The following is a 14,575-nucleotide window of genomic DNA, read 5'->3' as shown; positions in this document are numbered from 1 at the left end:
CAATCGCTAAGCAAAGGGCTGTGATGCATAAAATACTGTACATGGAATGTTATATAGAGGACCAGCATAAAAGACAAAAGCACAAAACAGTAGGTATGGCTGAACTCAGAATGGAGATGTACAAACAGGCAACACTGTGCTTTGCCTGTTGTGCAGTTGTTGGAGGTGTAGCACCTTTGAATGAAGGAAATAAACTTGGCAGACTTTCCCATTGATTGACAGACTTGCACATCTTTAGCAACTTTTATTAACTGTCTCCCACACATAAAGAGGTCTGCAGTGCCTGGACTTGTTTCAGGCTCAACTTCATCAGTAAATTCAGTAAAGTGAAATAAACAAACAAACATGAAATAAACTTAGAGGAAGTAATGCAAGGTGTAGTCCCTGCTTCTCTGCTTGGCTCATTTACATCAGGCCTGGGAGAGCACCAGCTAACCAGCTACAAAGGTTGTTTCTGCTAGAGATCATCAGGGTGGGGCCTTGTTCAGAGGTGGTTGCTGGACTCAACGTATGTTTTTTGTACTGCTGCTTGAATGATGTTCTTCTGCTTCTTTTGTTGTGTCCTATTATGGATTATTAGGAGATGGTTTAATCTTAGTGTATATGCATATGAGCTATGTTGATCAGTCTGTTATTTGTACATCAGTCTTCTTACAACGTGTAACTTGTAGTGAACTGCCATGAAATAATATGTTTTATTTCGTAAACTTTTCTGATCATGTGAGCAGAATGCTGCTTTCCATGGGGAAATGGTATACAGTGGTGCCCCGCAAGACGAATGCCTCGCAAGATGAAAAACCCGCAAGACGAAAGGGTTTTCCGTTTCGGAGGCGCTTCGCAAGACGAATTTCCCTATGGGCTTGCTTCGCAAGACGAAAACGTCTTGCGAGTCTCGCCATTTCCCCCCGCTTTCCCCCCCTTTTTCAAAGCCGCTAAGCCGTTAATAGCCTTTTAACAGCTTAGCCGCTAAGCCTTTAATAGCCCAAATCGCTAATAGCGCTAATCCGCTTAGCCGCTAATGGGCTTGCTTCGCAAGACAAAAAAACCGCTAGACGAAAAGAATCGCGGAACGGATTCTTTTCGTCTTGCGAGGCACCACTGTACAAATAAGCTATGATGAAATCAGAAGAAGGAAGAAATTGCACGTACATCCCAACTCCTTGATTCTATGCTCAGCCTGCATGTTTGCAAATAAAAGCAAGTCTTACAATAGGCCTCCTTCCAAAGAGAATGAAAAACTATCCTGGCTGCACCCCTGCACCTACTTGGAGAAGTGGGATGAGCGTGTTTAGAGTTCTTTTTGGCAGGGGTAGCTAACCTGCAGCTCACCAGATATTTTTGGACTCCCAGTAGGGCCAGTGGTCAGGGATGATGATAGCTACAGCCCAGCAACAGCTGGAGGGCCACAGGTCTAGGTACCCAGTAGAGACTGCTCCATTAAGTTGAACAGAGCACTTGCAATAAAAGAAAGTGTTGCTTTAGTTTGGTTTAGATCTATGTTCTCGGGTTTCATAAACACATCATTCAGGCACATTATTTCTGGGCAAGTACCTGGTACATCTCTAACAAAAGATTCCCCTCCTCTCTAGGAGTTGTGTTGATAAGTAGGGAACAGGTTCACTTACAAGGGTTCCCAACAGTCACATTTGTTAACATATTTAACAGACGCATGATTGGGAGTGGAGGTGGGAGGATGACAATCTGCAGTGAGAGATGTGATGATGGAGATACTCCACCTGTTGTATTTCTGCCCGTTGTGCATACGTTTAAATTACAGGCGCCCTCCTGGAACAAAGGTGGAAACTTTGATTATTATAGGCTGGGCAAGTTGCTCAAGTTCAAGGGACACCCCAGAACAAAGGTTGGCCCTCTAAGGATGTCCTTGAGCCAAAATATCTGATAAGGGAACTTAATAATTCCCATGGCTAATTATTAAGTCTGCAGAGTAGCAGGAGTGCTGGGAATACTTCAGAACAGGAGCTGGCTCTGGTGGAATGGAGCTAACATATCTGCAGCTGTACCTACTTCAAGGATCCCACAAAATCTGCTTTCATTGTCGGGTCTCAACTCTAAACGAGGAAGAAATTTCTCAAAGAATACTACCGTTGGTTCAACTGCAACTGAGACCCTGGAAATAATGGAACGTAGCCAATAGTAATTTCTGAAACAAGCACAGACATATTCATTAATTACTGGAACATTATCATTATCACTGCAGCTTACTGGGAGAGGTGAGGCAGTGGTGAAGTTGGCATGGTGCAAACACACCAGCAGAGCTAATTCGGTGCTCCCACCAGTGTGTTTGCACCACAAACCCTTCATTCCTTTCCCTCCCAATAAGCTGCAGCAATGCTGGTGACAGGAGGTCAGGGAAGTGCCACCACTCCATTGCCTGCTAACCAAAATTTTAGGCTTGTGCCTAAAGTGCTCTGGCACAATAAATCCACTTTTTAAAACCCATAACTTTTTGCAATTAGGGCAGTGACAGGCAAGTGCACTAAAAAGTGTGGAATAAACTTGATTAACGTGAAGACATATAAGCACTGCACAAACCAGTCAGGATGAATGCTCTTCCCTGCAAACGATTCAGAAAGTTTCTGGCAGAAACGCCCAATAAAGGCCGAACACAGCATATTCTATTTATGTTTGTTTTTAAACCATTGCTCCGCCCCAGGTTTTTAGCTGTGAGCCGCCTTGAGTCCCTGTCAGGAAAAAAGACGGGATATAAATAAACTTAATAATAACCTTCACTCCAGTTTTGTGCAAGCAAAAAATCATTGGCGGCGTGCAATAAAAAGGACGCCTGGAGGCGGCGGCGCCCCCCACCCTCGCGATAAGCACTGCTCCCCCCAAGCAAGCAACTCGACACCAAATCCAGGGCACCGCTCAGGATGTGAAGTGGTTACTTCGCTTCTGCTTTGCCCCGTAACCATCTGCTGCAAAGCACAATCGCTTATCGTCTCCAGCGCAGAAGGGCTCAGTTGGGTACGAAGGTTAGTTGCCTTTTAAATTTTGAAAAGAGGGTTTTCAGTTACTTTTCCCGCAAAATAAGCTTTTCCTGAAATACGCAAGCAGCTCCCGGCTCCTCCTCCTCTTCGCCTTCTTTAGGTCAGTCCCGCCCAGCTGGCCCCTCCTTCCTCCCTCTCCCTCTTCTCCCCCGCCTGACTTTCAGTCCGCCGGAGCCATGGCGAAGTTGGGAGCCTTCTCCGGAAGGCTGCTGCGGCGCTGCCTTGGGTCTCAGCCAGGGTCTCCGTGCCCCGATCTAGCTTGCAGAAGCGCATCCAGCGCCGCGGAGGCAGCTTCGGTCTCCCGGCAGGAGGAGCGGCTGAAGCGGCCGGAAGAGTTGCCCGGGCCGGGGATCCTGGGATCCATCTATTGGCTCTTCGTGAGGGGCTATTTGCTCCACACGCACCGCCTGCAGGTGGGAGATGGTCGACGGTGGGGCATCTAGGGCAGTGGGGACGGGCAAGAGGGGGCATATCCCAAGGGATCTTACCTGGTGATCTCACCTGGCGTCGCCAGTCCACCTGGCGTCGCCCAGCTGAGCCAATCCGGAGCCAGGGACGTTGCCAGGTAGAATTTATATGAATCTATTCCTCTGGGAAGATGAGACTTAAGGCTGACGTCCTGCCAGCACTGTTGCCCAATTGCCCTATAAGGGAAGCTACCTATGTGTTGTTTTCAAGGAGGAGATTGGCAGGTGATCCTGTGCTCGTCATAAAACACCTGGTGCTTAGGGGGTCCAGAGATGCACCCTAACAGTGTCCCTGCCCTGGGCATTTAGGATGGTTAGGGGACTCACAGCCACTTTGGGACAGAAGCCTGGGCCCTCCAAGAACAAGAAAGCTGATATACCACATCTGGAAGTTAGTGAAGTAGTGTACAGCTGAAGAGGAGACTCTGTAAAAGCATTTGCTACAGAGTTTTTAATTGCTTTTTAAAGCATTGCTGGCAGTGCAACATGTAGCCTGAAAGCGCACTCTGATATGTCTACTCAGAAGTGAACTGGTCTTTGACGGTAATAATAAATTATTATTATTATTATTATTATTATTATTATTATTATTATTATTATTATTATTACTCAAAAGCCCCAATGAGTGAAATGGGCCTTACTCCCAGGTGAGAGGAGCTAGGACTGCAGCCTAAGTGTCTTTCCCCATCTGCTAATAATCTGATGAGCTTCTCTGAGATAAAACGTTGTGCCTGCGTTATGGTCCTGTCTCCCAGCCTTTTTGAACCTGTATGTCTGATCCTTCACTGCTAACACAAGTAATGTGTCATAACCCCCATTGATGCTTCAGATAACAACAGCTGACTGCAAGACAAGGAAGACTTTTAAGGTTCAGAGGACTGAATGGACTATGAGCCCGTACTAGCAAGTAAAACCAAAATGATCCTCGGAGGCATGTGCAAAATAGCTGTGGGTGGGGTCAGGATCTGCATGTTGCTTCATAAGGTCACAGGCACTGTGATCTATAACTGAGCTGTTGTCTCATTCTGGTGCCTATGCTTTAAAATGAATGGAGAACCTATGGCCCCAGGTGTTGTTGAACTACAACTTCCACCATCCCTGGCCATTGGCCACGCTGGCTGGGGCTGATGGGAGCGGGAGTCCCAACAACTTCTGAATCCCTGTTCTGAAAGGATGTTAGAGGAATAAACACCAATAACCCAAGAACTGGAAAGGTGATCAGATAGCTAGGCATGGAAGGAGTTTGATCTACTGTGTGGTTTCAAATAATGGAGGAGGACCTAAAGGCAGAGAGGGCTTCCACTGCAGGGGGGAAAGTGTTGGCTACTCAAGGGCTGTGATTGAACCCATTCTTGGGAATTAATATTGGCCACATTCCAGTGACATTCGGGGTTCAAGGGTTCAGCAAAACAGTAGCTCAGTCCAAAGTATACCAAGACAGAAAGTTTAGAGAAGGGGAAATAGTCTCCCTCACTTTCAGATACCTAGCCTGTGGTCCTCCAGATGTTGATCCCAGCCACAGCCAGGATGACTACTTTAGCTCAGCAGTTTAACAGACTTGATTCCATACAAACTATAGCAGTAGGGAGGGTGGAGTAAGAGTTTCATAACCCAGCAGCAGCAGATTTATTAGATTTCCTCACCACAAAGTCCTAGGGCAGGTAACAGCCCCGTACAAATACAATAACGAAAGGTGCCAAGAGATCACAAGGGGATAGGGAGCAAATCAGCTGGCAGATATGACAAAACTGGATAGCAAGAGTCAGTTCTCAGTGGCTGTTTTCAAGGTTTATAAAAGAATCAAGAAAACTCTAACTTGTGGCCATTAGTAAGCGGCCTATAGGCATGTTTACAAGTTTTGCAAACGTTTGGTTTTCCTGAAGGCTCTGTGAACTCAGCTAACCCTAGAACTGCTGTGATGCAAGGAACAAAGGCTTTTTTTTCTTTTTCTGTTTTTTACAAACTGCTTCTTCTTGGGAAAGTTGCCAGTTCCCTAACATGAGAAATCGGTACAGCGAGAACATAGCTTCTTATGTGTCACTGCTTGTGAATTGTTCTGAGGTGAAAACCAGGGCCAGAGAACTCAAATGGTGGTTATTTCTAACCATTGAGGTGTGTTTGGTGTGAGGTCCTGTAACCAAGAGTTGACAACCGAAGCAATTCTGTGCATGGACTTTGCTTTGGAAGGAAGTTCCCCTGGGTTCAGTGGGCCTTGTTCCTGTATGCATAGGACTGCAGCCTCAATTAAGGAGAGAGAGAGAGAGAGAGAGAGAGAGAGAGAGAGAGAGAGAAACAAAGAGAGAGAAAAACTATTACGTTCTCCTTAGAGTCTATCTATCTATGTGAAAGCCAGTCTGCAGGACTCATCACCCCCTCACATCCCCAAGAAACAGAACACAAGACTGTGGAAAAAGTAGCAGACTCTATCCTTAGAGGTTCCTATTAGGTTCTCAGCTTTAAGGTAAACATCTTGCAATGGGAAAGTCTGTAATTAGTATAAAATGCCTGTCCTCCAAGTAGCTCAGAGCAGCACACTTAATTGCTGTTATATCTTGAAAACAATGCTGTAAAGTAGGTTAGACTGAGATTTAAAATTCAGTACAAACTCCATTTATGCCAGCCTTTTGGGAGATGGGACTGGGTGGAGGGAGCCAGGTAGGGAAATGCTTGTGTCTTTCTGCCAGCACAAACCTCCAAATGGGTGAGATGCTAAAGGAGCTGGGGGGGGGGGGGGGAGCTGAGTCAGCTTGGTGTCCGCTGAACATAAAGCTGTGCTCACAGCCAGTGCTGGCTAGTGGAGGAACTGATCTGGACCCTATTTGCCTGGTCCCCCTTCTTTTCTGCTGCTGTTACTGCTGCTGCAGTGAGTGTCTAGCCCATCATTCTTCAGAGCCTGGTTAGGATTGCTCCATTAGTTCACCCAGCCACATTTATGGACGAGTGGAGATTCGAACCTAGGTCTTGCCAGCTGTTTGTCACTCTAGCCACTACAGCATGCTGTCCCTACATCACATTGATTGTTAGAGAAGGGGCCACCCCCAAAAAATAGTGTAATCAGGAGCAGGTACAGTGGTATCTCGGTTTATGAACTTAATCAGTTCCAGAAATCCGTTCTTAAACCGAAACCATTCTTAAACCGAGGCGCGTTTTCCCTAATGAGGCCTCCCACCGCTGGTGCCCTTCCACCGGTCAGATTCCGTTCTTAGACTGAGGTAAAGTTTGCAAACTGGGACTTTACTTCCTGTTTTGTGGAGTTCGTAAACCGAATATTTCGTAAACAGGGCTGTCCTTAAACCGAGGTACCACTGTATTAGTTTTAGCCCACTCTAAAGCCCACATCTAGGAAGAATGTCCTATAATAACCTGAGGAGAACAAGATGAAAGAGTCAGTAAGGATTTATTGATTACACTGGTTGAAAGCAACTATTGTGTAAGGAGTTCAACACCATCACCTGGTATTTACTGTGGTTATGAAATGGCAGAAGCAAAGCATCAAAGCCAGAGTGGTGGTGCTGTATTTCCTAACCAACCTTTGCCCGGGGCCCAGTTTACAGCTACTTCCAAAAATAAATAGAACTCCATGCTCTCACAGTGAGCCAGTGTGGTACTGTGGTTAGATTGTCAGACTAGGACCTGGGAGACAAGGGTTCAAATCCCCACTCAGCCATGAAGCTCACCTTAAGCCAGTCACTGCCTCTCAGCCTAACCTACCTCACAAGAAGAAGAAGAAGAAGAAGAAGAAGAAGAAGAAGAAGAAGAGGAGTTTGGATTTGATATCCCGCCTTTCACTCCCTTTTAAGGAGTCTCAAAGCGGCTCACATTCTCCTTTCCCTTCCTCCCCCACAACAAACACTCTGTGAGGTGAGTGGGGCTGAGAGACTTCAGAGAAGTGTGACTGGCCCAAGGTCACCCAGCAGCTGCATGTGGAGGAGCGGAGACGCGAACCCGGTTCCCCAGATAACGAGACTACCGCTCTTAACCACTACACCATACAAGGTTGTTATGGGGATTAAATGTGGAGAACCATGTAGACTCCCCTGAGCTCCTTGGAGAAAAAGGTGGGATGTAAATGCTGGATCCCACTAGCGCAGATATTTAGTTGAATCCAGCCCCAAATATCTCCTCTTGTCCTGACTAAAAGGTTGGGAGCTGGAGTGAAAATATTGGATATAAAGCAAGCTAGAAAATAGGGTAGTTAGAAGGCTGCAGAGCTGGCAACTTGCAGAAATGCCAAATAAAGAAGGGATTGAAACACTTAATTTTTTTACATAAATAAATAAATAAATAAATAAATAACCATAAACATAACATTTTCACACATTTAGAAAAAGGTTATTTCAAACCTTGAGACCTCCTTCCTTCCCTCCATGGGGTTCCAATTCTAAATTTTATTCCTGCATCTTTTAATGTAATCTATCTGTTAGATTTTTTTAAAATAAAAAATATATATATCGGTTATATTTTATAAATCTATCTATCTATTTTATAAATCTATCTGTTATATAATCTATCTGTTATATTTTTTAAATATCTGTTATATATTTTTTTAATCTATCTGTTATATGGGACGCGGGTGGCGCTGTGGGTAAAAGCCTCAGCGCCTAGGGCTTGCCGATCGAAAGGTCGGCAGTTCGAATCCCCGCGGCGGGGTGCGCTCCTGTCGTTCGGTCCCAGCGCCTGCCAACCTAGCAGTTCGAAAGCACCCCCGGGTGCAAGTAGATAAATAGGGACCGCTTACTAGCGGGAAGGTAAACGGCGTTTCCGTGTGTGGCTCTGGCTCGCCAGAGCAGTGATGTCACGCTGGCCACGTGACCCGGAAGTGTCTCCGGACAGCGCTGGCCCCCCGGCCTCTTAAGCGAGATGGGCGCACAACCCTAGAGTCTGTCAAGACTGGCCCGTACGGGCAGGGGTACCTTTACCTTTTATCTGTTATATAATCATAGTATCCAAAATCCAGTGGCGAGATGGAACTATGGGAAGTGTTATCACAGCTGGGCACTGCAGGAGGAAGGAACTTGGGGAAGACCCCAAAGGGACCCCAGAGCTGAACTGAGGACTGCAAGCTCTGAACTAAGCAAAGCAAATAAAAATGGCAGCATGTCCATGCTGAGAATGAAGTGGTGTGATGCTTCTAGGTGTATATGGCATTTTCCTAACCAGCATGTGGACTGAATTATTGCCCTCAGCAATAAGGGCAGTCATGCAAACATTTATGATTATTCAGAATGGGCTGGTGTCAGGGCTAATCCCACTGACTGTGTGTGTCTCTTCCAGGTCATTTCCAGGAAGAAGTATGGCCCCATTTGGCAATCTCGGTTTGGCCCTTATGTTAACATTAATATTGGCAGTCCTGAAGTCCTCGAGCAGCTGTTGCGTCAGGAGGGGAAGTATCCCATCCGAAGTGACATGGCCCTCTGGAAGGAGCATCGGGACGTACGGCACTTGGCCTATGGCCCCTTCACTGAGTGAGTGTGTGAAGTCAGGGCTGCCTAAACATGCCCTGTGGCAGGATGGGGAACCTGTAGCCCTTTAGAGAGGGTTGGACTGCAACTCCCATTATCCCTAGCCATTGACTATACTGACTGGAGCTGATGGGAGCCCCACAACATTTGGAGGGTCACAAGTTTCCTGTCAATGAGGAGTGATTCCAGAGCAAAACCGTGAGCCGATACTGGCAAACTGAGAAATATTCCAAGGGATATTTGTTGTGGGAGAGAAAGGGAAAGGAGATTGTTAGCCGATTTGAGACTCCTTAGGGTAGTGATAAAGCGGGGTATCAAATCCAAACTCTTCTTCTTCTTCTTCTTTCTTACATGGATCCAACTGTCTCTCTCCTCAGGGATGGAGAGCGGTGGCACCGCCTGCGGCAGGTGCTGAACAAGAGAATGCTCAAACCTACAGAGGCCGTTTTGTATGCGGGTGCTATCAATGAGGTGGTGTCAGACCTGATGGTGTTTCTGGAGAATGAGAGAAAAAAGAGTCCCTCAGGGACGGTGGTGCAAGATATGGCCAGTGTATTGTACCGATTTGCCTTGGAAGGTGTGTGGACAGTTACGATGCTCTAAACAATTTCCTTTCAGTGATTATTCTGTTATTCTCATCGTACAGCTGATGGGTAGGTGGAAGAGGAGCTGTTCAGGTGTCAGGTAGGTCTAGGTGTGACCCCATGCATGTGAAGGAAATCTTTTGATTATGGGCCCCACTGAACCTGACATTACATGCATTGTTTCATTTCATTGCGGCAGCTAGACTGGTGACTGGGAGTGGCCGCCAAGACCATATAACACCGGTCCTGAAAGACCTACATTGGCTCCCAGTACGTTTCCGGGCACAATTCAAAGTGTTGGTGCTGACCTTTAAAGCCCTAAATGGCCTCCATTCAGTATACCCGAAGGAGCATCTCCACCCCATCATTCAGCCTGGACACTGAGGTCCAGCTTTGAGGGCCTTCCAGCAGTTCCCTCACTGCAAGAAGTGAGGTTACAGGGAACCAGGCAGAGGGCCTTCTAGGTAGTGGCACCTGCCGTGTGGAATGCCCTCCCATCAGATGTCAAAGAAATAAACAACGATCTGACTTTTAGAAGACATTGGAAGGAAACCCTATAGTGATAAATTTTTAATGGCTAATGTTTTACAATTGTTTATGTGCTGTAAGCCGCCCAGAGTGGCTGGGGAAACCAGCCAGATGGGGTATAAATAATAAAATTATTATTGTTGTTGTTGTTATTATTCATTGACTAGTTGACTTGAGTGGGGCTAAGCAGCAGCAACTGATTACAGGATTCAGTTTAAGAAGGTTTTCCATTTTCCGTTTAATAACCCCAGATGTTATTTTTTCATAGAAACATTCTCTCTCTCTTTCAAAGCAACACATTCCCCCTCTGCATGTAAGAGTAAGAGGGGGTAATCAGGAGAGAACAACTTTTTCCTAAAATACTGAACAATTCAAAATGTTTTTCTTTAAAAAATAATAATCAGGAAGTGTATACCTTGTTTGATCACTGGGGAAATCTATGGCCCTTCAGAAGGTGCTGGACTCCAACTCCTATCAGCCCCAGCCAGCATGGCCAACAATCAGGAATAATGGGAGTTGTAGTTCAGCAACATCTGGAGAGCCACAAGTTCCCCACTCCAGAAAGCAGACCAACTTTGTGGGGAGTATAGTCAGATGAAAAATGGCAAAGGAAGGGATAGTTAGAAGTTTTGTGTCTGCCACAATGGGGATCCATGTTTTTGGTGTTAATGTGTAACAGCTTATCCTGAAAAGTCCAGTATTTTAAACGTACACAACTCGTGGCTGGATAGACACTGCCATCCCTGGAGAGATAGGCAAAAAATAAATAAATTGCCCAGCTAAACATGGCAGCCATCATATACCCTCCTCTTCCAGCAGCCAAGCTCATTCCAATACTTTTGGTCTGACAGTCCACAATTAATATATTGTTCCAAGTACAAGCAAACCCTTTGGAGATATTCTTTCTAATGTGATTATAGTTCTATGATGGGATATCAGGGCCGTTTCCTCAAGTCTTCCCACCTGTGCTTTCTGCTTCCAGGCATCTCCTACATCCTATTTGAGACCCGCATTGGCTGTTTGGAAAAGCAGATCCCTGCTGAAACACAGAACTTTATCCATGCAATTGGGTACATGCTGAAGAACTCCATCTTTGCTACTATCCTGCCCAAGTGGACCCGGGATGTGCTGCCTTTCTGGAACCGCTATCTGCAGGGCTGGGACACAATCTTTGCCTTTGGTATGTCAAGAGTGGGGACAACTCTGGAATTACCGGTCAATCATCCCTCACTTTCTCTCTTGAGAGTGGGAAGATTCGTAATCTAAGCTTCCTCAAGTGCCTGTGGCAGTAGGCCAAGAAGTCAAAGGTGAGTGGTAGATATCCGGCCCACGTGGTAAATGCTGTCATGAACAGTCCCAGGATTGTGTCCCCATGGTAACAGTAGGCCAAAGGTGAGTGGTAGATACCCAGCCTGTGTGGTGGATGCAGGAATGACCAGGCCAGGCCTGTGTTCCCATGGTAACAGATGCAATTTAATTACTCCAGGGAAAAAGCTGATTGATCAGAAGATGCTGGAGGTTGAGAAGTCTCTGGAGAAGGGTGAGGTTGTCTCAGGCTACCTAACTTACCTACTGTCCAGTGGGCGGATTAGCCATGAAGAGATATATGGCAGCATAGCTGAGCTACTCCTGGCTGGCGTAGACACGGTAGGACATTGACTTCTTAGCCTTCCTTACTTGGGTGCCCACCCCAAAATGTAATGACCAAAAACGCAGCTTACAAGCAATATCACTCTACATAAATACAGTGGTGCCCCGCAAGACGAATGCCTCGCAAGACGAAAAACTCGCTAGACGAAAGGGTTTTCCGTTTTTTGAGTCGTTCTGTAAGACGAATTTCCCGATGGGCTTGCTTCGCAAGACGAAACGTCTTGCGAGTTTGTTTCCTTTTTCTTTAAGCCGCTAAGCCGTTAATAGCCGCTAAGCCGCTAATAGCCGTGCTTCGCAAGACGGAAAAACCGCAAGACGAAGAGACTCGCGGAACGGATTAATTTCGTCTTGCGAGGCACCACTGTAAAACAAACCATCAGGAGCCAACCCACAGAGCAGTTGGTGTTAGGTGGCTCTTGGGTGGGGGGTGGAGGACCATGATGTCTCCTTGCCCTGCATCCCTCAATACACATTTTTTAAAAAAATTATGGGAAATGTAAAAATATAGCAAACTGCTGTGTTCCTTCATGATAAGCTTTTGGAAGAGATTTGACTGCCACGGGCTAGTCACTGTCTGCTTCTTTGGGATGGTCACATATACAAGTTCATTCCAAGATTTTCTCCTGCCTTTGCTGCCTGGATGTAGCATCTTCACCGCTTTGCTTTGCCCTTTCAGACATCAAATACCCTTTCATGGGCCATGTATCACCTGGCCAGAGACATGGAGGTCCAGGAAGCCTTATACCAGGAGTTGATCAGTGTGGTACCCGAAGATCAGATCCCTGAGGCCAAGGACCTCACCAGGATGCCGCTGCTTAAGGCAGTGATCAAGGAGACTCTTAGGTAAGGGGCCTTTCTCATTGTTCCAAGGAGCAAGATCACAGGCCTGGACTTTGTGGCTCCCGGGGCTTCATCTTGCCCAGAGTGGTTCCACCCATTTCCCATTTATGCTTCTGTAGCTTCTGAAGAGCCTTCCTTTCTTCTGATGCACAGTGACAGCCCTCCCTCCACTACTGTCCTTATAGGCTTTACCCTGTGGTCCCCACCAATGCCCGAATCATCGCAGAAGACGATGTTGTTGTTGGAGGATACAAGTTTCCAAGGGATGTGAGTAGTAATGTATTCCTGATGTTGCAACTCGAGGCATTTGTTAGTGGCCAGAAGTGGATGTGGAATAAAAGGGATGGGGCTGTCACTGAATTTTGACATATAGGCAGTTCATGAAGGGAAAAAACAACAGTGGGAGAATGCAAGGAATTAGGTGAAGGCTGTATGTACATATGTCAGAATGGGCTAGCATTGGTTAAGCTGCCCTGATGGGAAATGGTAAACTGCATGGCAAGAATATTACTTTGCCACCAGCCCTCATGTTGCTATGGGGAATCGACTGTCGGAGAGCAAAATCTTTGTCATTTGCTAACTCTCTGTGCTTCCCACTGGCCCCTCCAGACCCTCTTTGTTTTGGCCCATTACGCTCTCTCGCATGATGAGTCCAGCTTCCCGGAGCCAGAGCGCTTCCTGCCACGTCGCTGGCTGCGAGATCAGAGGGACTTGCCTCCCCACCCCTTCAGCTCCATCCCCTTTGGCTATGGGGTGCGTGCTTGTCTGGGGCGCCGCATCGCTGAGCTCGAGATGCATTTGGCTCTTGCCAGGGTGAGTTACTTCTGTGGGGGCAGAGGGGGTGTCCTTTGGGAAGAAGGGCAGAAAATGAATACAGTATAATAAACAAACCAGAAACAGGGCAATGCTGTGGCCCAAGAGGTCATCACAGCTGTAGGCATATTTGATTACTTGTGTTTGGTGGGTGGGAATGAAGCTTTGCCCCCAAATAAGTCAAGCTTTTCTCTTTCCAGCTTATCCGGATATTCTTAATCAGACCAGGTCCACGGTGTACAGAGGTGAAGCCCCTCTCTCGGATTGTGCTTGTTCCTGACAGGCCCATTGACCTGGAGCTTCTTGACAGACGGACAAAGCTTTAAGGCAGTGGGGGGGGGGGTCACAAGCCCACGGACTGCATCAAGCCCTCCAAGACTATTTGCAGTGGTCCATCTGCCCCACCTTCCTCCCCGTTGCAATGCTGGGCTGAAGAGGAGAGGTTCAAAGCTCTCCACCAAGCCCCGGAGGTCTCGTTTCTCTTCTGTCTGTATGCGAGTGAGAGTGTGTGCTGTGTACTGAGTTTGTATACATGTGGGGTGAGTCTGTGTTTGGTGGCCATTTTGGCACTGATGGCTGCTAGAACGTGGCCCACAAAGGGTTGGCCAACTCTGAATGTAGCCCTCAAACCAAAACACTGGGTTGCCCATGCTTTAAGCAAACCTTGATCACCACTCCTGAACTTCGTCTGGATAGACTGTGAAGACTAAGCACTTAACATCAACCTTGTTTGTGCCTTGGCTGATCATCTGGTGGATCTCCCTGTACCCAAATCACCTCTGATACCATTTACTGGTATCAGATTGCTCTGCAATCTTCTCCTGTGAATCCTTGCAAAGCTTTGCACCGCATTCTGTGCCTGATTGATTCTTGCGGTGGATCTGAGGAGTGGAGGGTGGGGTAGGAGTAGTTACTGTTAGCCAGTGTCCCTCAGAACTGGCTGACTGATTGCATCGACTTTTCTCTTCCCTGGGTTCCCAATACTCAGGTGTTTAAGAATGAAATTGTCACAGCTTGGTGGTGGCTATTAAAATCCTTGCTTCTACCCTACAACATGCAATCTTCTTTTTTTGATGGAGCTATCGTTCCTGGTGTGTTTGTGCACGCACTCAGCAGTCTTTGGTCTGAAAAAGGTTTTCCACCCATGTGCCACAATATATTTCTTATTTGTTTTTTAAACTTAATCCCACTTAATTTTCAAATGAATTCCTACCATATCAAAA

At 46.7% G+C, this 14,575-nt stretch overlaps 1 protein-coding gene and 1 long non-coding RNA gene across 2 annotated transcripts; one reads left to right on the top strand and one right to left on the bottom strand.

Moving 5' to 3' along the window:
* Nucleotides 1–229: 229 nt before the first annotated feature.
* Nucleotides 230–3,080, bottom strand: LOC114603043 (uncharacterized). Its single transcript, XR_013394187.1, has 2 exons — nucleotides 2,554–3,080; nucleotides 230–563 (listed from the first exon to the last, which is right to left on the bottom strand). It is a non-coding gene; the product is annotated as an uncharacterized LOC114603043 (long non-coding RNA).
* Nucleotides 3,081–3,146: 66 nt separating this feature from the next.
* Nucleotides 3,147–14,405, top strand: CYP27A1 (cytochrome P450 family 27 subfamily A member 1). The gene is made up of 9 exons (XM_028741753.2): nucleotides 3,147–3,421; nucleotides 8,750–8,940; nucleotides 9,315–9,514; nucleotides 11,032–11,229; nucleotides 11,536–11,696; nucleotides 12,376–12,542; nucleotides 12,725–12,806; nucleotides 13,149–13,352; nucleotides 13,553–14,405. Exons 1-9 carry the CDS (start codon nucleotides 3,185–3,187, stop codon nucleotides 13,676–13,678), a joined length of 1,566 nt encoding a protein of 521 aa, XP_028597586.2. The 5' UTR covers nucleotides 3,147–3,184; the 3' UTR covers nucleotides 13,679–14,405.
* The last annotated feature ends 170 nt before the right edge of the window (nucleotides 14,406–14,575 follow it).

This window comes from Podarcis muralis, chromosome 1 (genome assembly GCF_964188315.1).
Source record: "Podarcis muralis chromosome 1, rPodMur119.hap1.1, whole genome shotgun sequence".
Lineage (NCBI taxonomy): Eukaryota > Metazoa > Chordata > Lepidosauria > Squamata > Lacertidae > Podarcis > Podarcis muralis.
This window is presented reverse-complemented; position numbering and strand designations above follow the sequence as displayed.

Coding starts and splice junctions, on each gene's coding strand:
- CYP27A1 (XM_028741753.2), top strand. CDS start 3,185: ATGGCGAAGTTGGGAGCCTTCTCCGGAAGGCTGCTGCGGCGCTGCCTT. Junction 11,697..12,375: donor TCCTGGCTGGCGTAGACACG/GTAGGACATTGA, acceptor TTGCCCTTTCAG/ACATCAAATACCCTTTCATG. Junction 12,807..13,148: donor GATACAAGTTTCCAAGGGAT/GTGAGTAGTAAT, acceptor TGGCCCCTCCAG/ACCCTCTTTGTTTTGGCCCA.